This window comes from Taudactylus pleione, unplaced genomic scaffold (genome assembly GCF_031769625.1).
Source record: "Taudactylus pleione unplaced genomic scaffold, aTauple2 ptg000178l, whole genome shotgun sequence".
NCBI lineage: Eukaryota > Metazoa > Chordata > Amphibia > Anura > Myobatrachidae > Taudactylus > Taudactylus pleione.
Genome location: NW_028284580.1, coordinates 6,783,723 through 6,810,864, shown reverse-complemented (window position 1 = coordinate 6,810,864; position 27,142 = coordinate 6,783,723). Strand labels below are relative to the sequence as shown.

Sequence of the window (27,142 nt, the reverse complement as noted above, 5' to 3'; positions counted from 1 at the left end):
TGTTATCAGCGGGCACCCGGCTCCCTCTCTGCAGTGGCAGTCGAAGCTCATTCCAGAGCTCCGGCTCCCGCATAGAGCACTATGGGAGGGACGTCCTAACGTCATGAAGTCTCTCCCATAGAACCGTGGAACCGGAGCTCACTCCTGAGCTCTGGCTCCAGCAGAGAGCACTATGGGAGGGACGTCATGACATTTCTCCCATAGATCTGTGGTGGAGCCGCGGTCGGACCAGACGGCAGCGGACGCAGGAGCGGGGCCTAAGGTAAGTATTATGTTTGTATGTTTTATTTTTCAGAAGGGAGACATGGGGCATTACTACTGGGGGCATGTCTATAAGGGGGCATTACTACTGGGGGCATGTCTATAAGGGGGCATTACTACTGGGGACATGTCTATAAAGGGGCATTACTACTGGGGACATTACTACTGGGGGCATGTCTATAAGGGGGCATTACTACTGGGGGCACTACTATAGGGGGCACTAATGGGGGCATTACAACTGTGGGCACTACTATAGGGGGCATTCCTACTGTGGGCACTACTACAGGGGGCATTATTACTGGGGGCACTACTAATGTGGGCACTACTATAGGGGGCACCACTATTGGGGGCATTACCAATGGAGGCACTACTATAGGGTACTTTACCAATGGGGGCATTAACACTGTGGGTACTACTGAGGGCACTGCATGGGGAGCACCAATACTGGGGCCATTGTGTAAGAGACACCACTGCTGTGAGCATTCTATAAGGGGCACCACTTGTGACATAATGTATTATACAGGGCATTACTGCGTGTGGCTTAATGTGTTATACAAATTCTTACTGCGTGTGGCATAATGTGTTAAACAGGGCATTACTGCATGTGGCATAATGTGTTATAAAAGCCATTACTGCATGTGGCATAATGTGTTATACAGGGCATTACTGCATGTGGCATAATGTGTTTATAAAAGGCATTACTGTGTGTGGAATTATGTGTTATAAAGGGCATTACTGCACATGGCAATTAATCGCCACGAGGGGAGAGCTTGAGGGGAAGACCAGCACCTTCGTAAGTGCTGGGCACGCCCTACAGTGTGATGAATTGGGGGTGATCCGCAAGGACACACCCCCTTTCCGGAAGCGCATGCGCTTTCAGTGCAAGCTGAGGAACGTCTACTAAAAAAAAGTTGGTAACTTAAAGTTGGCCCTTAGCTCCACAATGTCTAGAACCGGCCCTGCCCGCACCCCCCTTGTGATGCCAGTGTGTGTGGAGAACACTAAAGAAAGAAGTCAGTATAGTGAAGCCATGTAGGTGGCTGTTTTGTGTTTATCTGCAGGTACCGAGATCCGGATCATTTGTCCATTGCCCAAATTAATTATGCCAAAATCCTTGTTGGTGGTGAAGGGAAATGGCAAGTGGGTCATGTGTACCTGACCCCCTCTGTGGGTTCCAAGAGTCAAATTTATTGACCAAGGATAGTTACCCCTGCACAACTACACATACTTATTCAAAATGACAAATTATGGAGCCTGTGCCCGCTTTACTGCCCTATTCATGCCAAAATCCTTGTTGGTCAAGGCAAATGACAAGTGGGTCATATGTACCAGACCACCTTCTGTGGGTTTCAAGTGTAACATTTGATGACCGAAGCTAGTTAACCCCTGCACAACTACAGCTTCTTATTCAAAATTACAAATTCTGGAGCCTGTGCCCGTTTACTGCCCTATTCATGCCAAACTCCTTGTTGGTCAAGACAAATGACAAATGGGTCATATGTACCAGACCACCCTCTGTGGGTTTCAAGTGTAACATTTGATGACCGAAGCTATTTAACCCCTGCAAAACTACAGCTTCTTATTCAAAATGAGATAATCTGGTGCCTGTGCCCGTTTACTGCCTATTCATGCCAAAACCCTTGTTGGTCAAGGCAAATGACAAGTGGGTCATATGTACCAGACCACCCTCCGTGGATTTCAAGTGTAACATTTGATGACCAAAGCTAGTTAACCACTGCACAACTACAGATTCTTATTCAAAATTACAAATTCTGGAGCCTGTGCCCGCTTTACTGCCCTATTAATGCCAAAATCCTTGTTGGTCAAGGCAAATGACAAGTGGGTGATATGTATCAGACCAACCTCTGTGGGTTTCAAGATTAACATTTGATGACCGAAGCTAGTTAACCCCTGCACAACTACAGCTTCTTATTCAAAATGAGATAATCTGGTGCCTGTGCCCGCTTTACTGCCCTATTCATGCCAAAATCATTGTTGGTCAAGACAAATGACAAGTGGGTCATATGTACCAGACCACCCTCTGTGGGTTTCAAGTGTAACATTTGATGACCGAAGCTAGTTAACCCCTGCACAACTACAGCTTCTTATTCAAAATGACAAATTCTGGAGCCTGTGCCCGTTTACTGCCCTATTAATGCCAAAATCCTTGTTGGTCAAGCCAAATGACAAGTGGGTGATATGTACCAGACCACCCTCTGTGGGTTTCAAGTGTAACATTTGATGACCGAAGCTAGTTAACCCCTGCACAACTACAGCTTCTTATTCAAAATGAGATAATCTGGTGCCTGTGCCCGCTTTACTGCCCTATTCATGCCAAAATCCTTGTTGGTCAAGGCAAATGACAAGTGGGTCATATGTACCAGACCACCCTCTGTGGGTTTCAAGTGTAACATTTGATGACCGAAGCTATTTAACCCCTGCAAAACTACAGCTTCTTATTCAAAATGAGATAATCTGGTGCCTGTGCCCGTTTACTGCCTATTCATGCCAAAACCCTTGTTGGTCAAGGCAAATGACAAGTGGGTCATATGTACCAGACCACCCTCTGTGGATTTCAAGTGTAACATTTGATGACCGAAGCTAGTTAACCCCTGCACAACTACAGCTTCTTATTCAAAATGAGATAATCTGGTGCCTGTGCCCGCTTTACTGCCCTATTCATGCCAAAATCATTGTTGGTCAAGGCAAATGACAAGTGGGTCATATGTACCAGACCACCCTCTGTGGGTTTCAAGTGTAACATTTGATGACCGAAGCTAGTTAACCCCTGCACAACTACAGCTTCTTATTCAAAATGAGATAATCTGGTGCCTGTGCCCGCTTTACTGCCCTATTCATGCCAAAATCATTGTTGGTCAAGACAAATGACAAGTGGGTCATATGTACCAGACCACCCTCTGTGGGTTTCAAGTGTAACATTTGATGACCGAAGCTAGTTAACCCCTGCACAACTACAGCTTCTTATTCAAAATGAGATAATCTGGTGCCTGTGCCCGCTTTACTGCCCTATTCATGCCAAAATCCTTGTTGGTCAAGGCAAATGACAAGTGGGTGATATGTACCAGACCACCCTCTGTGGATTTCAAGTGTAACATTTGATGACCGAAGCTAGTTAACTCCTGCACAACTACAGCTTCTTATTCAAAATGAGATAATCTGGTGCCTGTGCCCGTTTACTGCCTTATTCATGCCAAAATCCTTGTTGGTCAAGGCAAATGACAAGTGGGTCATATGTACCAGACCACCCTCTGTGGGTTTCAAGTGTAACATTTGATGACCGAAGCTAGTTAACCCCTGCACAACTACAGCTTCTTATTCAAAATGAGATAATCTGGTGCCTGTGCCCGTTTACTGCCCTATTCATGCCAAAATCCTTGTTGGTCAAGGCAAATGACAAGTGGGTCATATGTACCAGACCACCCTCTGTGGGTTTCAAGTGCAACATTTGATGACCGAAGCTAGTTAACCCCTGCACAACTACAGCTTCTTATTCAAAATGACAAATTCTGGAGCCTGTGCCCGTTTACTGCCCTATTCATGCCAAAATCCTTGTTGGTCAAGGCAAATGACAAGTGGGTGATATGTACCAGACCACCCTCTGTGGATTTCAAGTGTAACATTTGATGACCGAAGCTAGTTAACCCCTGCACAACTACAGCTTCTTATTCAAAATGAGATAATCTGGTGCCTGTGCCCGTTTACTGCCTTATTCATGCCAAAATCCTTGTTGGTCAAGGCAAATGACAAGTGGGTCATATGTACCAGACCACCCTCTGTGGGTTTCAAGTGTAACATTTGATGACCGAAGCTAGTTAACCCCTGCACAACTACAGCTTCTTATTCAAAATGAGATAATCTGGTGCCTGTGCCCGTTTACTGCCCTATTCATGCCAAAATCCTTGTTGGTCAAGGCAAATGACAAGTGGGTGATATGTACCAGACCACCCTCTGTGGATTTCAAGTGTAACATTTGATGACCGAAGCTAGTTAACCCCTGCACAACTACAGCCTCTTATTCAAAATGACAAAATATAGTGCCTGTGCCAGCTTTACTGCCCTTTTCATGCCCAAATCCTTATTGTGCCAGGAAAATAATAATTGTAGACTGTGTAAGGGACATAATTCTTTGTTTACATAGTGTTAGTTTAGTGATCTAACTTTATTTAAATATTTTAATGTAACATTTTCTGAATAAGAAGCTGGAGCTTGAATAAGAAGTGAATAAGAATTGAATAAGAAGTGAATAAAAAATGAATAAGAAGCCAACTTCAGCCTCGTGATAAGATGAATACTGTCAGGACTACAAATTTGATACATAGACATATCAATCTCCGATCTCGCCTCCGCTGTCACAAAAAAAAAAAAAGAGGATAATAATGACACCGCTCGTGCTCGCCTCGCACTAATGTAGCAATACCCGCAGGGCTGTGAGTCATGAGACGCGGTGGATTGTGGGAGTTGTAGTTTAGCACGCCCCTCCTGCCTATTGGCCGCCGGCTACTTGGCTATGTGGGCCTGACTGTGTTGAGACGCATGCGCTGTGTGATGACCCCAGACCCTCACACACACGATAAGACGAGAGAGCAGCGGGGACTATGGCAGGACTGAGGCTGAGCGTTGCTGCTGCCAACCAGACTCGTTTACTGTGGTCACACGGTGCCCGATTTAGCAGGTGAGCGGAGCCAGGAGAGAGTGACATCACATGGAGTACGCTATGTACAGCCAGCACATGGACCGTTTTGTTCATTGCATGAGCTAGACGTATGTGCAGCGCTCCAACATAGACTCGGGGGAGGGGGATACTTGTGAATCAGTGTTCAACTATGCTGCTGGGGGTCAGGCAGGGAAAATTACACCTAATATATGCGGCACTATAGCTCCCATATCACACTGTATCTCACACTGAGGGATATCATCGCGCTTTTTGTGGTACAAAAAATAGGGATTTGAGCTGGTTTCCGTGGAAACCGCAGCAGTCCCCCCACCACAACACCGAGGGGCACTGAGTGACGGGCACTGCAGCGGGCGGTGGGTGTGGGATCTATGGGGGGAACCCAGGCAGAGTCTCCATTACAGCAGACAGGGAGTCCCATAGCTGAGCATGTACCATTACTTCCTCTTGTCATTGTACCTAATCTGTAAATTGCTCTTTGTACTTGTTCACTTTGAATCAGTCATTTTAGCCAAGTTAATGAACACTGGTGTAAGAAATGGGTTAAAATGCAAGTAAACGTGTATATTCCCTTTATTGCATTTATGGACGTGTTTGGTATATAGGCCCTTACAGATCTAAATTCACTGTCAGCAGAGTGGAAAGTAGAAATATTAGCGCATGGTATAAGAAGAAAGTTGATGTTCCCAAGACCTCAATTGTCACCAAATGAACCTAAAATATTAATTTCCCTGTGCCCGCATTCAGCTGTGCTCCCTGGGCGACTGCCCCTCACACATAGGGGCATATGTATCAAAGCATGATGTGAGATAAAATTGTGAGATGTATATCACCAACCAATCCGCTTCTAACTTACATTCTGCGGGCTGTGTTTAAGAAGTGATAGTTTGGCGCTGATTGGTTGGTGATTATATATTTCCCAATTTTATCTCACATCAAGCTTTGATACATATGACCCGTAACACCTTAAAATGCCATGAAAATGGATCCTAGTATTGTGTTTCATAATAGAAGAATGACTTTTCTTTTGTGTGAGTGTTAAGGCCCCCATACATCAGAGATTGATTGCAGCAATCGTGCAATTTGCAATCGATTGTGTATAAAAATCTTTCCCTTTTTCAATCGATTGCCCGATTGCTGCAATCAATTGCTGATGCATGGGGGCCTTTAAAGATCACCTGTCTGTTTTAAGTAGAAATTATGTTTTACTTAATCAGGGTCAAAACTTTATGTATTTATCATAATATAAAGTGATGAAAATATTGTCAGGCTAGTTTTACGTCTGTTATCAAGGAATATATATATATATATATATATATATATATGTGTGTGTGTTACACAGTACATTATTTACTTAATCAGTATTTAACTATGCTTCTGGAGATCAGTCAGGAAAAAGATAACATATAAATTATTTTTGTAATGCTTAGGTATTTTGAAAATTAGGTTGTAACTATTAAAACTACAACCTGAAAAAGTGGTTCTTATGAAGTACATTCTGCCATCTCCAGTGCTTTATATATACAGGATATGTTAATTACACTTTCAGCTACATTGCTATTAGAATTGTAGGTATATCAGGAAATAATTCCAAATCTTTAACATAGGCCATTCATATTTACCTCTAATAGTTAAGGCTAATCGTTTTGTCCACCATCTGGTTAGTCCGGCTTAAATATATTGCCCAGACCATATTGTTTTTTTTCCCACCAAAGAACAAACATGGTTTTGTTCTCTGTGAACCTTGGTGGTCAGTGTAAGGCCACACATGGGGAATATGTGCTAGTCTCCTGGTGACGAGATTACCATGTATGTATCCAGTTTTACAGCAAATTACACAATCTCTCCTTTTTTGACTGTACTTGTTTTAACTATCAATTGTTCCCAGAGATATGCATATAAGAGGAATAAATTGGTGACAGCCTTCTATTCATTTCTAGGCTAACACATTTACATTGATGAAGATAGCCAATTACAATACAAAGTAGTGACAATTAACATGATAAAACACTCTTGACACACAGTAATTGCTTAGTCACCTCAAAGCTAAAACTTAATTTATATGGAGAGGTAATTGGAAGAATGAAGTTAAGGTTCCCATTCTCATTGTGTAGTGTAGTCTGTTTTGTTAAGGACAGACATCATTCTTATCTGTGTTTCAGCTGGTCAACTGTAAATATTTATCCTTGACACTTGAGAATGTGGTATATATGTGTTATGAGCATGTCATTAAATGCTTCCTGGCCCAGGAAGGCTTCTCACATCCTACAGGCTGTCACATTAATTATAAATATGCATTCATTGTCAAATGTAAGTGGATTCTTAAAACAGTTGCTTTCTTCAGGCCCCAGTGTCTGTTGTTGTAATCTAGGCGCATGAATTGTTTGGTGAGGAGGGTTTCAGGGATCCACTGAGTAATAATGTAGATCTCAAACCAATGAAATTATGTCTGTCTGTATGTATGTATGTATATATAATAAATATATATATATATCTCATTATATTGGTCTTCTGTCTTATTGTTTAAAACCAGCACTTAAACTACCTATATTTCCGTATTAAGAGGATAACTATATAGGTAAGCTATACAGCCTGTCGGATTCTTAGGGCGACATTAATTTAAGGGGAATTGTCATGCAGTACATTAATGGTAAGAAACGTATTTTGCTGCAGTTACGTCTGGGCCTTTATGCTAATGGAAATTAACAAAAAAAAAAAAACCTGATGCTCACATTGCAGCGTCTTCAGATAGTGCAGTTCAGTCTCTGCGTGACAGTCACACCCTCAAAACTTGTACAAGCCCTATGGCAGGTGTAGTTTCTCCGTCTGAGTTTGGCCTCCTCTGTGATTGGCTGTGCATCTTGGAAGCAGCCTCTTCCAGTGGCACATCTGTGACACGCCAACGTCAGCTTCGCTACCAAATTACAAATTGACAATCGGGATGCATGCGGCATCGACACTGCATCAATCTCAGAATCAGGCCCTGTGCGAGGTTCCAGCGCACATTAGATAATGTAGGTAAATATCTGATTAGTTACTATGGGTTAAGGCACCAATTTTCATGAGTGTCCCCTATTGTTTCTGTCTTCAAATGTGTTTTTATCCTTAAAAATGGCATTAAACAAGTCATGAGATTTATACAGCGTAGCTAACAAAGTTGGACACCAGAAGTAGATTTCTTTTCGCTCATGTTCAGGCTGTTTTCCACTTTGGTGATGAATATCTTATGCCAAACCTTTGCTATAGTTTCTGCCTTAGCTTTATGGCTGTTTCTAATAGTAGGCTCAAACTTACAAGTAGTAGGCCAGCATAACAAAGGTGCTGATTCAGAGATGCACGCAATGACTGTCGCTCCTGTCATTTAATAAGCAGTGGACTTGGGAAAATATGCTAATGACGTAGCCGCCATCTGCACAGAGATACTCACTACTGGCATATCACATCTGCTGCTACAAAAGCAGAAACATCGGTCACACATCGAACCACTGAGCAAACCTATGCTGTCTCAGAATGAGCGTCTCACCTAAGATACCGGGGTCTCTCCTGCTCTGTACGAATTCAGAGGTTAACTACCGACGCACCTGCGTTTTTCTAGCAACACCGTTACCTCCTCCAAACGCTGAACACCTGTCACACTGCGAATAAATCCTTTCTGCAACAAGGCAGTGCGGCCTTGGTGAATTCGCAGTAGTAGAAAATTGTTCCACTGCGTCTGACATCTACATTGCTTGCATCTCTGAATCAGGCCCAGGGTCCCTTTGAATTTTAGGTTAGGTCAGAGGTTCCCAAACACAGTCCCCAATAGTCCAGGTTTTAGAGATATCCATGGTTAAGCACAGGTGACTTAATTAGTACCTCAGTTAATTTGATTTAACCACCTGTGCTCATCCATGGATATCTCTAAAACCTGAACTGTTGGGGAGCCTTGAGGACCGTGTTTGGGAACATCTGAGTTAGGTGAACCAGCAAAACTTGTCATCTTGAGGAGTAACATTGCTTAGTTTGGTTGCTCTGGGTAACAGACATTGCTGTGATGCTTTATAACATCCTGCCCACCTATATACTCCATTTTGTCTTTCATCTCTGCAGATGTTGGCTCTGTGTATGGTTCGGTCGCTAGCTGCATACAGGCATGACATGCACCTTGGCGATATTGTCACAGGGAAGACAGAGTTCAGTGCTGCTATTGGTTGCATGTATGCAGCAGACTAGATGAATTGTAGTTTACTGCCACAAACACTGCATATAGCGCGTGATATTACTGCTGTTCCCCCACTAGAAGTTTCTAATGTGTTAGTATTGCATCAGGTAGTGTTTCAGCTAGGACACTAATGTATATTCTGTATTCAGAGTATGCAAAATTGAATCCTAAATTATCACCGGAATCATACACACAGGTTTTTATTTGATCACTAATATTAAGTTGTCAGTGTGAGGCATCCCTATACCATGTTCATGTTCACATCCCCTATCAAGGGCAGTAAAACTGCCTATATGTGTGAGACTAATAATTGCTTTCCTAGGTGGTCATTAGCTGTTGTTAGGGATGTTTGCAGCAACTGTAACTTGTGCCTGTGTGATAAACCATAAAACACATTGTTACTCACATCACACTTGTTGGGAGAAAACACTGTACTTGAAGCATATTGTATTCATAGGTAAATCTGCTTCTCCAACACCACGTTGCTAATTGGGTGAGGTTTGGAAAAGTTTCTGTGCGCATTGACATTGTGACCACCTTGATAGTAAATGCTAGTTTTAGTTTTCTACCAATTGATCACGCACGTTCTTTGTGAGTTATTAGAATCGGATTGGCTTTGATCAGGTTGACTCTCTGTAGGTTTAATGTCATCAGCAGAATTGCAGGGGAAGATACTATGGACATCAGACTGTGGCTTATTACTAACTAGACTGCATTACCTGTTCCAAAGTGAGGACAAATGGTACTTTTTTTTTAAAAACATGTTTTGGAGACCATAAAAGAGTACAGGGCACTGGTTAGGCTTATGGTTAAAATGTGAAACTCTAATGGAGCATACGCACGTTCAGATTTTTCATCAGATCTGAACGATAACGATTTAAAAAATCGTTCATATCTGAAGGAAAATCTGACATGTCTGAACGATGAATGATGCGCGTTCCTGATGGTCAGATAACGATATCTGACATCTGATGTGTTTGCAGTCAGATTTGGACGATTCCATTCATTTTAATGCAGTCAAAAATCGTTCAAATCTTTGGTAAAATCGTTCATCTGACAAATCTGACCGTGTGTATGCTCCATTAGTTTAATATTCCATGTTATCATTTTAATTTACATTCAGAATCCAAACTTATGATTTTGTTTGAATATATGGCATATTTCATATGAGTAGTAAAATTGTATTTTAAAGACCTTTTTAACTGCGTGTTAAAATAAAACCCCCACACACATGGAAATTACAATACCAAGCATGAGACTCGGAACAAGATCACTTTAAACAGTCTATTTTTAAAAAAAAAAATTGAACTAAAGATTTGCAGATTTTATAATCTCATTCTAGTTTTGGTAAACAGTGAATATGTACGCTATGAGCAGATTATAAGGGTCAGTCTAGATTTGTTTTCCTTCCTACACTGGATTTTATTGTTAGTTTTACCAGCTGCTGTTGCATCTCCTTCTGCAGTGTGTAAAGGAAAATCCTGGTATAGGGAGGGGAGAGATGTGTGAGGGCTCTGCCTCCCTCAGAATCCATTCTGTGTCTCCTCTCCATCACGTAGTCCAGCCAGAGCTTTATAACACTATTCCTACCGAGTGGAGAGGCACTCCTTAATTTGCTTTTGGCTAAAGTAACAAATAGTGGCAATCCTTTTTCTTTTATAATCAATTGGTTGCAGCAGCAATTTGCATTTAGCATGGCTTGCGCAAGTGCAGCATTGAAAGTAATTTCATGGGACAGCAGTTTTACTACACAAGGGATATCACGTTCTACCTATTATAAGTATTTCTCTCTCCTAAAGTTATTAACCTGGACCAGATAATATAGTGGTTAGCATGGAATGTAGTCATAATGTCGACAGTTATGTCGGCATGTGCAGAATGTCGACATTCTGCTTGGAATGGCGGAAGAGAGTTAGGCTATGGGAGTGGAGGGATAGGTTTAGGCTAAGGGGGATTATGTTAGTCATAATTAGCGCCAGAAACTATGCAGTATTAGCTGGAGGTCATCTTGATGTCACTGTCGGACCCGGCAGATACCGCTGGCGCCACCACACCAGATAGGTCTCCACTAGACCACCAGGAACGTCATGTTGACATTCTTATTATATCGACATTTCATCAGTGTTGCCAAAATATACCACACCCATTTACAATACTGTTGCACAACACTGTGGTCATAGGTTTGATTTCAGCTAGTGCCCTGCCTATGTGGAGTTTGTATATTCTCACTTTGGTCGTTTGGCTTTCCTGCAGTTTCGTTCCACAGTTTAAAAATAAAAACATATTAAGAGCCTGGACTATGCAATTATTTTCTGCTGTAAGCCGCGAGGGTGCACTTAACACAGATTTCTGTTTGCACCTCAACAGGGTACAAACAGAAATCGGTAGTAAGTGCACCCTCGGGACTTGCTGCGCGGTGTAGTTTTTTTTAGCTCCGGGCACTTATCTCTTATCCGGGCACTTACCGTACGTTAGTAAGTTGCGGAGAAGGGGGCTTATGGAAGATGTAGTTCCTGGCTGGGTCAGGGGTAGTGTAGTGTGTGCAGGGCTAGTGACTGTAGTGTAGTGTGTGTGTGGTTATGGGTAGTGTCTGTCCTGTCCCCAGCCAGTCCATTGAGACGGAGGAGGATAGCACTGCAGAAGGTGAGTAATTAAGGACTAATTAAGCAATGGATGTTTCCAATTAGCTTAATTAGTCATTAGGGAGACTGTCCAAAGGGGTCCAGAGCTGGTGCAGATATTCTTTCCTTAAAATATGGATTTTACAAAAATTAGACCTGCTCTGGATGCGCTCAAAAAAAGAATTAATACCCTGCACTCAATTGGATACCAAAAATCTCGCACCTGCAGGTAAACTCGCATCTAATTGGATAAACCCCAAAATCTATAATTCGTCAGGGACTGATGTGAATGAGTACTTATTCTCTGTACATCGCTGCGAGGCATGATTGGTACTATATAAAGAGGTTCATTCGGTTTTAAAGACACAGCTTGCTGTAAAAAGAAAAAAATATGTATACATATAAAGAGAGTGAGAGTCTACAAGGAAGGTACATAATATGATCACTTAATATGCAGTTCACATATGCAAATAAAATTGTAATACTTTTGAATAATAAATTGGTCTGAAATGTGCATTTTAACATGTAACAAGTATAAGACCACCTCTGTGCACGTACCCTTACTCAAATATTAAACCTACACTACTGGTAAATATTTTGCTGTTGCATCATTTGCTGTAAACTGTATTGGCCTCATCTCCTTGGGGCACATGACATGACATTTTTGTGTGTTTGTTTTATTTTGTTTATCTGATGTCTGTATTTAGCTTACACTCTTCTACCTTGTAGTTTCCCTTCTGTACTGCTCTAAAGTTGCATACACACGTAATGATTTTGTAACCAACGATTCTCTGTCAGATTTTCCCTTGAAAAAGTGAACGATTTTTACAACGATTAACGAAAATGTTCCTTCCCTTAATGAAAATCGTTATGTTGGACAGTCTGAAATGGACGATGAACGATAACTACAAACGGGAGCGATCTTGAACTATTGTCGTTCATCGTTATAACTCAGAAACTGAACGATTTTTTTGAACGATAACGACGTAGTTAACGACAAATCGTTACGTGTGTATGCACCCTTATTCTTCTGTTCTGTCATTGTTTCTAGTACTGGAATACTGCACATTAAATGCTAGAGAGATTTTACCAGTCCAAAAACTATTTAGAGATTAACAAACTTTCTACTTCAGGGTCCATAGGGTATCCACAGGATACCTTGGGGTATAGGTGTGACGTCAGTCGCAGGGCACCAAAGAGTTAAGCTTTCAGCCTCCCAGGATGCACTAGGTCCCCCTCCTATACCCCGCCCCCAGGCCAAGGCACCTCAGTTTAGTTTGGTGCCCGGCCGGAGTCGGGTGCACCTGTTGGAGTGGGGGCTAGAAGAGCCCCTGAAGCTTATTCTTCATGCAGCTGTGGCTGCACAACTGGATGAACAGCATGGACAGTCAGTCCTGACGTCCATGCTGTCTTCCCTACACCCCGCCGGTACCAGAACGCCGGTACTGATCCGGGGATGCTGGTGGGCGTCTGGGGTCACAGCTAGCGGTGACCCCAGATGCTCCGGACCATGGCCGGATTCAAGGGGGACAGAGGTAAGCAGCGGGGTCCCGCGGTGGGTCCCCGCTGATCACATGGTCCTAAGTCCCCAGGCAGGGGGCTCCCTGGGGACTGGCTGCAGCGTGGAGCCAGGCGACCAACCTGCGCTTCCACTACCCCCTGGGACAGCGGACCGCAGCAGAGCGGTAGCGCTGCGGCGTCCCAGGGGTTAAATGCATGCCAGGGGAGCGCGCCTTCCCTGTCTCACAGCCGGCGCCTCCCCCGCTGCACACAGCCCTCTCTGCACTGTGCTGACTGGTCCTGTGTCAGCGCTCCTCCCCCAGGCCAGCTTCTCTCTGCTCCTCGGCGGCCATCTTCTCTGCAACGCATGGTGAACGCTGCTGGAAGTCTGGAAGGAAGCATCGTGGTCTGGGTCCCCCCGCATACCTCTCCTCCGCTGTGGCTCAGGTCTGTGTATGCAGCGCTGTGTCCTACCAGGCCCTGTGTCTGTGTGGTTGAGTGATCAGCGCTGTTAGTGCAGGAATTGTTATTTCTCTGCATTGTATGTGACTGTGCTAGCGCTGCCTGTAACTATTCTTCACTAAACTGTCAGCTTTATTACTGTCCCTGTTCTTTCTGCTAAAGCCCTTGCGGTGCGGTGCTGCAGGGTGGTCTCTCGCCTATTTAATACTTAATTGGTGAGAGAGGTCACATACGTGGTGCCATCATGTCTGAAAGTGATTTTCCCCTCCGGCTACAGTGTACCACGTGCAAAGTACCGTTAGCGGAGGGGGAGGGTAGCGCGGAGGGCCTTTGCCGGCAGTGTTGTCCATGGCGCGGCCTATTACGGTTACAGCACCGGTACAGGAGCCGCCCTGGGCTTGTTTCGCTCAGGCGTTAACAGCTTTAGTGGGCCAGTTAGCTCCGCAGCCCGCGTTTACTCCGATGGGTTTGTCCCAGCAGTCTGTGGTGTCGTCACCCATGCAGGGGTTCCCACGACAATTGGTGGTACCCCACAGTCTCCCTATTTCCCCGCTCCCGGGTTCTCAGGAGCCAGCGTGGGTTAACTCCCTGACGAGTTCTTTACAGCACTTGTCGGATGTATTGCAAGGGGAGTCTGTGATGCGGCCTCATAAAAGGCCGGTGGCGTCTCTGTCCGCTCCTTATGAGGATGACGAAGGGACGTCTGATGATGGGGAGATTCTGGATCCTTACGATCAGGAACCTTTCCATACTAAGGACGCTGATGCTAAGTCCAAAGTATATATTCCTGGACTTATTCGGGCGGTCCGCACAGCCTTGGTGATTGAGGACGAAGTTCCCCCAGCGGCTAAATCTAAGTATGCCTTTTTCAAAGATGTGAAGGGCGATGCCACAGTCTTTCCTCTTTCGGGTCAGTTGGTGGACCATTTAGAGGAGGCGTGGAAACAACCTGGCAAAAGATACCAGCCGCAGAGACGCCTGGCGGTGGCTTATCCGTTCGCGGATAATTATTTTGCTAAGTGTGAATCCCCTCCACAGGTGGATTCTCACGTGACCCGTCTTGTCCGTAGTGCCACATTGCCGATGCCATCCATGTCCTCCCTTAAGGATGCTACGGACCGCAAGGTAGAAATCTGCCTGAAGTCCGCTTATTCCCTTGCAGGGGGGGCAGCACGGCCGGCTATGGCCATTTGCTGGGTTGCCAGAGCGATGGAGCGCTGGGCGGATTCATTAGAGGCTTCTTTTGAATCCGACTGTCCGGCCGAACAAGCGGAGTTGATTGGCAATCTCCGTGATTCGGCCACCTACATCAACGAGGCGGCTCTAGACATTAGTACTCTGGTGTCTAGAATTTCTTCAGCAGCGGTAGCTGCTCGTCGCACCTTGTGGCTGCGATCCTGGAAGGCGGACGCAGATCCAAGAAAGGTCTGGAAGCGTTGCCGTTTACCGGAGAAGTTCTCTTCGGTCCGGATCTGGATAAGATTGTGGCCACGCTGGCGGCAGCCAAATCTGCTTGTCTCCCGTCGGCCGCTGCTCCTTCTGGTTCTGGACCATCGTCCTTTCGGTCATCTAGGGCCCAGGGCAGGCCCAAACCACAGTCGTTTCCTCGACAGGCTGGCCCTAAGAAATCGGGCAAGCCCCGGAAACAGGCATGGAGTACCAGACGTCCGGCCCCCAAGCCAGATGACAAGCCTGCGGCCTGACGGTCCGGGTCTCCCCTTGGGGGATCCCAGGGTGGGAGGCCGCCTGCTGCAGTTCTCCCGGTGTTGGTCGTTCACTACGACAGACACTTGGGTTCTGGAGGTGGTCTCTCACGGGTACGCCCTCTCCTTCCGGCACAGACCCCCGGCTCGATTCTTCACCACGGGTCTACCATCAGACCGGAACAAGGCTACGGAGCTGCGGAAGGTATTGCACACTATGCTCCAGGCTGGAGTTATAGTGCCTGTTCCATTCTCCCAGAGGGGCCAGGGTTTCTATTCAAATCTATTTTTGGTACAGAAACCCAATGGGTCATATCGTCCGATTCTCAACCTCAAAGCACTCAACAAGTCTTTGCGGGTCCCGAAGTTTCGGATGGAGACCCTACGGTCCATCATTCTGGTGCTGGAACCTGGGGACTACATGGTGTCATTGGACATACAGGACGCTATGGCGGTCATGGCGGCTTCTCTGCGGCTGCAAGGAGTCCGCATGTTGCCGTACTTGGACGACCTGTTATTGGTGGCAGGATCTCCAGAGCTCCTGTTACACCACTTGGACCTGACCATTGCACTGCTGCAACGGCACGGCTGGCTAATTAACTGGCAGAAGTCCACTCTAATCCCGTCTCGGAGGATTCTGCATCTTGGAGCCTTATTGGACTCGGGACAGCAAAGGATCTTCGTGACGGAGGACAAGATCTCTGCTTTACAGTCAAGGGTGCGCAGTTGTCTGCACAGCCGCCGGGTGTCCTTACACTCGGCGATGAGGTTACTGGGCTCCATGGTGTCGGTGTTCGACATGGTGGAATACGCCCAGTTTCACTCTAGACCTCTGCAGCACCTGATCCTGTCCAAGTGGAACGGGCTGCCTCAGTCTCTGAAGTTCCAGACGATTGTGCTCACCCCGGAGGTTCGCCTGTCCCTTGCGTGGTGGTTAAAGATGACCCACCTCAACAAGGGACGTCCGTTCTGGGTTCCAAATTGGGTCCTGTTGACAACGGACGCCAGTCTTCGAGGCTGGGGAGCAGTTTCGGGTCCACACTTGTTCCAGGGCAGGTGGACACCGACAGAAGCGGAGCTTCCAATAAATATCTTGGAACTCCGTGCGGTCTTCAATGCTCTCCTGCAGGCACAGCGGTTTCTCCAGGGTCACCCGGTGCAGGTCCAGTCGGACAATGCTACCACCGTGGCCTACATAAACAGGCAAGGAGGAACTCTCAGTCGGGCGGCTCTCGTAGAGGTCTCTCGGATCCTGGTTTGGGCGGAGCGCAATCTTCCGGCCATATCAGCGGTCTTCATCCCGGGAGTGCTAAATTGGGAGGCGGACTTTCTAAGTCGCCAGGACGTTCATCCAGGGGAATGGTCCCTGCACCCGGACGTTTTTCAACTACTGGTGGACAGGTGGGGTCTTCCAGAAATCGACCTCATGGCGTCCCGGCACAACAACAAGTTGCCGGTGTACGGGTCTCGCACAAGAGACGAAGGGGCGTCTCTGGTGGATGCTCTGTCCGTCCGGTGGACGTTCAGGTTCGCATACCTGTTCCCTCCGGTCTCCCTTCTTCCACGGGTAATCCGGAAATTCAAACAGGAAGGAGGGACGCTCCTGTTGATAGCTCCCGCGTGGCCCAGACGGCACTGGTTCTCAGACCTTCAGGGTCTGTCCGTGGACAGTCCTCTGCGGTTGCCGCTACGACCGGACCTTCTGTCTCAGGGTCCTTGTCTTCACCCGGACCTGACTCGGCTGTCTTTGGCGGCGTGGCTGTTGAGACGGCCATGCTGAGGTCCTGGGGGTTTGCCAGCTCTATGCTGTGTACCATGTTACGAGCTCGGAAACCGTCTTCCGCGAGGATATACCATCGCGTGTGGCATACGTTCTTCCAGTGGTGTCGACCGAGAGGTTATGCACCGCGGGAGTTTCGTCTGTCTCGGATTCTCGCCTTCCTGCAAGCGGGACTAGATCATGGGCTTCGCCTTGCTTCTTTGAAGGTACAGGTTTCGGCCCTATCTGTCTGGTTTCACCGTAGGATTGCTACAATCCCGGATGTGCGCACCTTTATGCAAGGTGTTCTCCGTATTCAGCCGCCCTTTGTTCCACCTGTGGCGCCTTGGGATTTGGCTGTGGTCCTGAGGACTCTCCAAGGACCGCCGTTTGAACCACTGGGCTCAGTGGATATTAAATGGCTAACAGCTAAGACTGTTTTCCTTCTGGCCGTTGCTTCAGCCAGACGTGTTTCTGAGTTAGGGGCTCTTTCTTGTAGACCCCCTTTCTTGGTTTTTTTCATGGGAACAGGGCAGTGCTCCGCACTCGGCCCGAGTTTCTCCCCAAAGTTGTTTCCCAGTTTCAGGTTAACGAGGAAATAGTTGTTCCGGCCTTTAACTCACCGGGTCTTTCCGTGGGTGAGGCCTCTTTGGATGTTGTGCGGGCCTTAAGGACTTATGTGGACCGCACTTCTTTGTTTAGGAAGTCGGACGCTTTGTTGTCCTCTATGGCTTCTGTAAAAAGGGTTGGCCTGCTTCAAAGCAAACTTTGGCAGCCTGGATCCGTATGGCTATTTCTGAAGCTTATCTTCATGAAGGCCTACCGGTCCCTCCTTCTCTGAAGGCTCATTCCACTAGGTCTGTGGGTCCTTCGTGGGCAGCTTGACGTGGTGCCTCGGCAGTTCAGATCTGCAAGGCTGCTACGTGGTCTTCTGTCCATACCTTCGTGAGGTATTACAGGTTTGACACCTTCGCCTCTCAGGATGCTTCCTTCGGGCGGCGGATTCTCCTTTCTGCACAGGAGCGTCCCCACCCTTAAAGGATACTGCTTTGGGACATCCCCAAGGTATCCTGTGGATACCCTATGGACCCTGAAGTAGAAAATATGAGATATGGTAAGAACTTACCCTTGTTATCTCTATTTCTACGAAGTCCATAGGGTTCCACAGGACTCCCGCCCTGTCGCACCTGTGCTGCAGATGGGCTTTGCTCTGGTCACCGGTTTTCCGTCTCCCTCTGGTGAGAATGTGATTCTTGTATGTGTCCAGATCTTTGTTCTCTCTCTTCCTTCTCCTCCTCCGGCCTATGGCTTGGTAACTAACTGAGGTGCCTTGGCCTGGGGGCGGGGTATAGGAGGGGGACCTAGTGCATCCTGGGAGGCTGAAAGCTTAACTCTTTGGTGCCCTGCGACTGACGTCACACCTATACCCCAAGGTATCCTGTGGAACCCTATGGACTTCGTAGAAATAGAGATAACAAGGGTAAGTTCTTACCATATCTCATATTATTTCATAGATGTTACTGGTGGTGCTCTGAGACCTTTCTCCAGAACAAAACTGACTGGTGACCTCAGTGATAGCAGAGACACAATTTATTGGAAATGAGTAATGAATAACTGCTCTGTCAGCCTACTCTAACAAAAGGACACATAAAGCTATATGGAAAACAGTGACGTGTGCGGTCTTCATTTCCTCTTTCAGGTTTTGGGAATAGGTACAAATTACAAGTGAAAGGCAAGCTGAGCTGCCGGATTACAGATGGTCTCTGTGCAGCAGGACTCAGGAATGTGCCCATTGTCAGACACTTTTACGCAGAGGCTCCATAGGATGGGGGATGGGTGCTTGTCACTAAGATCACATTTGGATCTATTCACTAGCCACACATCCCTTTTTTTTTTTTTTTTTTTTTTTATATAGAATGATCATGGGAGAGATAAATAATCATCATCTTACTTTCAGGCCCAGATTTATTCAATAGATTCCTGGGAAATGTTGTGCTAGTAAAGCTGGGTACATAATGGAACGATGTCGGGCTGATTTGAGGTTTTGTAATGACAAATCCCCTACATCGCGATTATTCTCTCCCACGGTCGCTAGCGATAGTTGCTAGGTTTGATGTGCTGCACATCAAACCTAGCAATGCCGTTAGCGACCTGTAGTAAGTTAATAAAGGACAGAACAATGATTGTTCTGTCATTCATTAACTCGTTCCAGTGTGTACAGGCAATCGTTCCCATCGCTCCAATATGTACCTAGCTTTACTTTTGTGCTCTTTGTGTAGTAGAAGCAGAATGTCCCATGATACAGGTTCTAGTATTGCTTCGTTGGGATGTTTCTAGTGTACAGGTAGGATGGTACCCAGAGTATTAGGTGTTCCAAGTGTGGAGCTGTGTTGGATTTTTTTATTATACCAAACTTTTTTATTTTTTTGTCTCAATAGAAATCTAGACTAGGTCATCTATTGTGACTTGCAAAGAGTGAAAAATTTCAACTTCAGACTCAGAAATTAATCCAGTGTGCCCGTAGGGGAGGCAATTTTGTGTCTTTTTTTTTTTTTAAGGTCAAAGTCTTGACATAAAAGGAAGTTATTAATGCAGTTTGTGACCTTGTGTCAGTTACTGAAGTGTGTATGGTGATTGACATAGAATGCCTATAGTAAGTATGTAAGGCAGAATTTTACTTTTTAAAGGACTTGTACATAACAATATTTAAATACAAGCATCTACAAAATTGAACAAGTCACCATCGTTACAGATTAGAGCATCTTGCACCTTTCAGTTGTTAAATACAGTTTTTGTCTGTGTTCTCACTCTCCTTGTCTATAATTTTGTACAGACTTGCTTCTGTGTATCTCACACATCTTTCTCTATTACAGGTGTTCTAGTACAGCACCACAGAAGAGAAGTCCGGGTGACCAGACCACCGCAGGTGATGGGAATGTGGAGCCGGGGTCATACATTGTGCGGACACTGGAGATGAAAGCTCTCAAGCTAGAAGAAGAAGTGCAGAAACTATCAGTGAGTTTCACACAAGTCTTCCCCGATAAGAATATGCTGGTTACGTTCTATGCAATACCTCATTTATCTTTGAGACGCTAAAGCAGAGTTTCCGAACTCCAGTCCATAAGTATCCCTAAAAGTGCATGTTTTACAGATCTCCTCAGTATCACAATTTAAATAATTAGCTCCAACTGTGGAACCTTTAAAACGTGTCAGCCAGTAATGTGCACCAACCAGGAGATGTGTAAAAAATGCACTGTTAGGGGTCCCTGAGGACTGGAGTTGGGAAAACACTGCACTAAATAGTACAAAATGCAAATGTATGTAACTATTAATTGCCCACGTCATTTAATTCAAAGTAAGTATGTACCAGTATTTGGAGCTTTATGTAACTATTAATTGCCCATGTCATTTAATTCAAAGTAAGTATGTACCAGTATTTGGAGCTTTAAATCCACTATAACACACTGTAAATGTACCCAGGTCTTTGTTATCCCAAGTATGCCCCCTCCTCTTTACTTTGTTTGGCCATGCTCCACACAGGGATTCTAAGCATAGCTCAGTGATGGGTCCTGTCTGTATGACATTCCCATCCCCACTACCTTGTATGGCAGTCCTCTTCATAGTGTTTGTGAGAGGATAGTGCTCAGTGATTGTCATGTGCGTATCAATAATGGGTACACACAGGAACCTGGGTCCAGGGAGGCCCGCACCGTACACCCTTCATCCATACATCACACTTACCTCTCCAGAGTCCGGTGCCAGCACTGCAGAAATCACTAGGAAGATGGTGCGGCTGTCAGTTTCCCCTGAGATTTCCGCATGCACAGGCGCCATGTTCCCCGAGACCTGCTTGCGCGGTAGACACTGACACAGTAGCAGAATCTACTTTGCAACTGTGTCGGGGAAGGGGGCTCACACAGAGACTGCACACGGGCCGCCTCTTCTCTTAAGCCGCCACTGGTGCTAGTGTGGGGAACTATTGCTGAGCAAAATCAGTTTATTTATGTTTATGAATACAGAGTTTCTAAATAAACAATCAAATATCTGTGCATATGTCTCTCTTAAGGGGCCTATCCATTAGCAGATAAATTTGAAGGATTTATCGTTCAGTCGTTCAATTTATCTGCTAATGGATAGGCTCTGAACGATAAAAATGCGTACTCCCGTGGCCGACAAATTTTGTCTTTTGTCTTTCCAACATGTTGGTCAATTATCGCTGACAGATATTAGAAATATCTGTTGCGGTAAACGACGAACAATTTATTTATTTTTTTAAATTAAAGTGAATAGAAACTTTAAAAAAAAATCCACTCTAAGAATTATGTCATACAATTTCGTTCGTCGTTTGCAAAAATCTGTCATGTACATGACAGATATCTGTCACTGCAGCCCCAGGAATTTTCAAAAGCTAAATCTTTTGCCTTTCAGAAAGATCTGCTAATGGATAGGCCCCATTACTGTACAAATCCTTGATACCTCAAAGTATTAACAGAGTTGTTAAGTCTGTCTAGTTACAGAATCTGGTGCATACAAGAAATATACACAGGGTATAAGTGCCTCTACGCTTAAAACATTCATCTTCTATTTGGTGGCATTTTCTATTGTGGGTAAGATCTACCATGTAGCCCACAGGTTCCGAAACTCCACCATTAATGCTAATTAAGTCACCTGTGCTCAAGCATGGATATCCTTAAAACCTGGATGGGTAATGGCAGAGTTTGGGAACCTCTGGCTTAGCCTATACTTGCTATATTTAAAGAATATTTAGTAACATATAAGGAAAGCTAGAAACTTGAAATTTCAAACTCCAAAAATCTCAGTATAGTGTCCTCCTACATGGCAAGAAGAGGTTTATTATTTCAGTTTCTGATTATAAAAAATTATTTTTATAGCAACAAAAATAGGTTAAACAAAACAATGACAACAACTTTGTATGCTTCAGTGTGACTTCTGGGATGAATATTTACACCCTACTGATGCCAAGTAACCACCACTATTACTGGCCACATAAGTAGTAATGTAATTGCAATAAATATGAAGTATAAATCACATGATTTGCAGTCTTGGTTTGGTATATTTGTTGTTAAATGATGCATCTTTATGGAGGGCAAAGTGGGTAGCTTGGTGTAGATGATCTAACAGTTTGTTCTGCAAATGTAAAGAACTCCCCCCTACAATATATCCCAGGGATGCTGAGTGGCTGACTGGTCACAGGGACTTTGGCTGGTAGTGGATGTGCCAAGGAGTCTGGACACAAAAGAACACTGCAGTAACATAAGCAGGAGAAAGTGTGAGCTCACGATTTAAGGACCAGCTACAAGTGTCCACTGTGTGATCTATATAACTTCTACAGTGCAGTGACCGTGCAATAGCCACAAAGAAAACACACAGCCTAAATCAACCCAAATATTAATGATAGAGAAACATTGTTAAAATGACTAAGGTAAAGTAAAAGCATGGCATCGCATACAGTATATGTATAACATTTGTTCATCCTTCTTTCTGTTCTTCATTAGGAGTCTTACAGGAGGGCCATAGCAGACTCTGAAAATGTTAGGAAAAGAACACAGAAGTTTGTGGAAGACGCAAAGCTGTTTGGTAAGAAAATGCATACATTACCTGTCTAATTTGCATAACTTTTTATCCACAGAAGGTTAATTAGCACACGTATCCTTGGCTGTTGAACTAGCCTTCCTTCTCCCTACCCCCTTCTGTGAATGTATTATACACCAATCATGCTATGAATGTAAACTCTGATTTGTGGCTGGATGTGGTCCAGCTACTTGTGACTGGCGAGAGCTGTCTTCCTGAAGAGGAACAATGCTTCTGTAGCTACATTTGTCACATGCATAAACTGTAGTCCTTGGATTTACTTTTTGTTGAGCAAATCTATTCTCTTTTAAACCATACTATTTTACAGGAATTGCTCCATGATGAGATACTGTTAAAATCTTAGCCTATTGCTAACTTGTTTGGGAGATAAATACCCCAAGAATGTCTGTAGCAGATGATTCACTGTACACTAGAAAGTTGTAGTACGTCGTGTCTTCTGAGTGCCAGAGTGGCTAGAAATGGCAATTCAATTTGTTTCACGTTCTACTGAAAGGTTCCTGGAGTACCCTAGATGAACACTATAAACCAGAACTACCCATAATAAGCTACTGAATTGGAGAGACTGGGGCATGTTCAGTCTCTAGCTTGTGCTTAGCCTTTTTGTTTTCTTTTTGCAGGAATCCAGAGCTTCTGCCGTGACCTGGTGGAAGTGGCAGACCTCTTGGAGCAGGCAGTTGGCAAAGCAGAAGAGGAGGGGACTAAGGAAATCCTAGCTAAGGTTGATGGGAAACTGCAAAGTGTGTTTACAAAGCATGGACTGCAGAAAATGGCAGCAGTGGGAAGTGACTATGACCCTTACGACCATGAAATAGTTTGCCACGTGCCTGCTGAAGGGAGGAGACCTGGGAGTGTGGCAACTATACAGCAAGATGGGTACAAGTTACACGGCCGCACCATACGGCATGCACATGTCGGAATAGCAGTGGAAACACAAGACTGAGAAATGCTGAAACGGATTCCCCTTCTATGTTCTTCTAAAAAAAAAATCCCCTTATTTATTGCATTATGTTTAGAGCTTTAGATTTTTTTTATTTTTTATTTCAGAGACTTTAAACAAAGCTTTTATGCTCCACAAGGGTCACCGGTCCTGCTGGTGAATTAAGGGACACCTCTTTATTTTTTATTTATTGTAGTTTATTATTTAGAAGGTAGAAGTAATACTTAATGGATATATGATTTTGATAATTATGATGGAGCTTAAGGAGACTTTATTGTTTCACAGATCCATCCTTCATTACCTGCCAAAGCAAATTCTAGATTAATAAGTCTTTCATACTACTATACCTTGTTTTACATAATCGGTTCCTGTCTCTCACTGCATCATTCATTTGTGAAAACTGCCTCTGAGTCCATTTTTCCACTCATTACTTTTGCCTGGGTTACTTATGTTTTTCCTCCTGTAGGATGTCTTTAACCCTGATGTTGCCAGCAACTTGCAGTATTTAGCAGAGCAATATTTTGAAATGTTTAAGTTCTCTTTTTATTTAGCAAGTGCTGTTTATTTTAATTCTCGAAAGTAACTATTTTGGGCGTTTTCATCCAAACTCTTCTCATCCTTTTACTAATTTAAACTGCCTCTAAAAAAGAACTTGGGCTTCACATCAGTCAGTAACCATTCCTACCCATCTCAAGCAGAACTGCTTGGACCTTGTCTCAGTAGACCCTACATATGCATTGAAACACCTTTCTTTTAGCTCCTGCTGCAAGGAAATAATCTGAATGTTAAGGGATGTAGATATTAGCATCACATAAATGGTACTGGTACATTGGGATTCTGCGGTTCTGCTACTTTGTGGAAGTGGGGCATAATATTGCTTGTGAGCCTCACATACCGTTCACCATGTCACAGAGAAGGAGGTCCTTTATACATCTGTTTCTGCCTAGGGAGATACTTAGGCTGTTACACTGCAATGAGTTACTGGCCGCAACTACAGGCTAATGCTGTGCTGAAGATCTGATCTTTTGCTGTTTTCCACATACTAGTTTCAATCTGCGTCAGAATGGGACGCTATTAATAATTGATAGCTAATTAATGTACATTTCTTCCAATCAGAAAATGCGGGATTGTGTACAGCCTGCTTTGATGACTACTTGGAAAGGGTTAGTGTCTGTGTAAGATATAAAACGCTACACACACCTGAACATAAATGGGATAATTTACTAATGTCTGTTCATAGGGTTAGTATTCCTTTGAGCCTTTCCTTTGAGCCTTCCTCTATAAAGTGACACTAGTACTTACAACTAGTATTCTGTCACCCGGTATCTGCAAAATAAATGTGTGCATTTCAAGTTCCAAGTAATGTAACTTTAAGCTGCAATGTTCCAAAACATCAGTGAGCTATAGTCTCATCTACAGACTTAAATTAATTGCATACAACTTTTTATTGGATTTTCACAATATCATTTCTGTTAAAATCAACATTTTAGTTAATGTTTTCTTTGAGCACAAATTTATGATGATCCACAACAAGTGTATAGGCTTTAATAGAGACTGGAAGTATATAATATTTGAATGTATATAATGTCTTATTATGAATCGCGTCTCTTCCCCTATGCTCTGAAGCGTAGTGGTTCCCTGCAGGTACAGAATGTAGCTCAGGAAGGGACTTGTAATAAATGGTTTTCCATATTGTGGAACTAAACTGTTCTTCCTTTAGAAGTTGAGTCTTCCATTTTGCTAATATAATGTTTGTTGATTTAATTTATATTGTTAAATCCTCTTGTTTTTGAAGAAGTATATAATTAATAAGGGGTTAGCTTGAACAACATTTCATACTGGAATGAAGGACAGATCCTTTCCCACCTTACCCACCAGGTGCATTGAAGTTCTGTCAGTCACATTCCTTTATATCTACATGCTGATGTACAACATTGTATTCTATCTACCTCCTGTACCAGTAAGTTGTCCTTCATATTGAAGACCTGCTATGTAGAAACATGGTTTGCTGGGAAACAGAAAAGGAATTTGGAAGTTCTAATTTAGCGGACCTTAACTCAGTCTTACCTGAGCGGCGTGTGGTACTGTCATTCTATGCAGCAGGTGTTCTTACACATCCTGCCTGTTGGGCAGGGGGAAAGGAGTAACCAAGTATGAAATGTGTCTGTTAGGGGACACCATTTGTTTTTCGCCAGTTCTACTTGTGTTTTCACCAGAATAAATTTTTTTTTTTCATGTGCACTCGTACTGATTTTATTTTCTCAGTCATTTTCTTCTTCATAATCATTCTCAGAATGGAAAAACAAACAATTGCATAGTTGTATCTTTCAATGTTCAAAGTAAATTAAACAATCCTGTAGTGTAACACACATTTATACACTGTGTTTATCCAGCCTTAACCACTTAACTGGCGTGGTTGCTTGAGATGCGAACCCGGCCATCTATGCTTCAACTGACACTCTCATCCCATGCGACCATGCTGCCCCACTGCGTCCTCTGACTTTTAAAGAGGAGCTTTGTTCTGCACATGTGCAGAATGGACCCCAGGCAGTGATGCGGTGGTCTGTGACCGCTGACAACATTGCCGGAATGCTGTGTGGACAAAAGGGCGAACGGTTTTCTCACCCGAGCACTATTGGCTGATCTGCAGCAGGGGTTGACTGATCATCAGTCCTCACTGACACATTTTCTGCATGTGTGTAGAGGAAGGGGTAATGCCCAATGGGGGTGGGGAGTAATACTCCCAGGGTGATCTACCTTCAGTGAGGGTGGGGGATGGGCCCCAATAAAGTAATTTGATGCTGGAGGAGGGGGGAAGGTGGTTAAAAATAATAATAAAATTACACTGGTCACAGAGGAGGATTGTGTGTGGGGGGCTACTGTTAATAAGGATCAATGACCACTGGGGGTCTATTGCCAATGGGTGATTGGAGGTAAGTTTACAATTGGTGCCTATGGACAAGAAGGCACTAGGCATTTATTTTTTCAATAAAATGTTTAAATATCTTTTTAAACTATATTTAATAAAAAAACTACACCTTTTGACCAGTTTTGGGAAATAAAGGTGCATACACACGTAACGATTTTTTTGAACGGTTCAATTATAACTACGTCATTATCGTTCAATCATTGAAAAAAACGTTCCATTTTTCAGTTATAACGAACGATTATAGTTCACGCGCATTCCCGTTTGTAGCTCATTCTGACTGACCAACTGAATGATTTTCATTAAGGGAAGTTACAAAAATCGTTTGTAGATCAAAAAATCATTCATTACACTTTAAAAAAATCTGACAGATAATTGACAGAATCGTTGGTAACAAAATCGTTGTGTGTGTATGCAGCTTAAAAAATATCAGTTAAGTTGTTAAGGGACCCCCTCAGTCTCCGCA

General features: G+C 44.2%; 1 protein-coding gene across 1 annotated transcript; it reads left to right on the top strand.

Moving 5' to 3' along the window:
- Positions 1-4,794: 4,794 nt before the first annotated feature.
- On the top strand, positions 4,795-25,987 carry GRPEL2 (GrpE like 2, mitochondrial). The gene is made up of 4 exons (XM_088475805.1): positions 4,795-4,954; positions 20,074-20,215; positions 22,717-22,798; positions 23,431-25,987. Exons 1-4 carry the CDS (start codon positions 4,878-4,880, stop codon positions 23,751-23,753), a joined length of 624 nt encoding a protein of 207 aa, XP_088331931.1. The 5' UTR covers positions 4,795-4,877; the 3' UTR covers positions 23,754-25,987.
- The last annotated feature ends 1,155 nt before the right edge of the window (positions 25,988-27,142 follow it).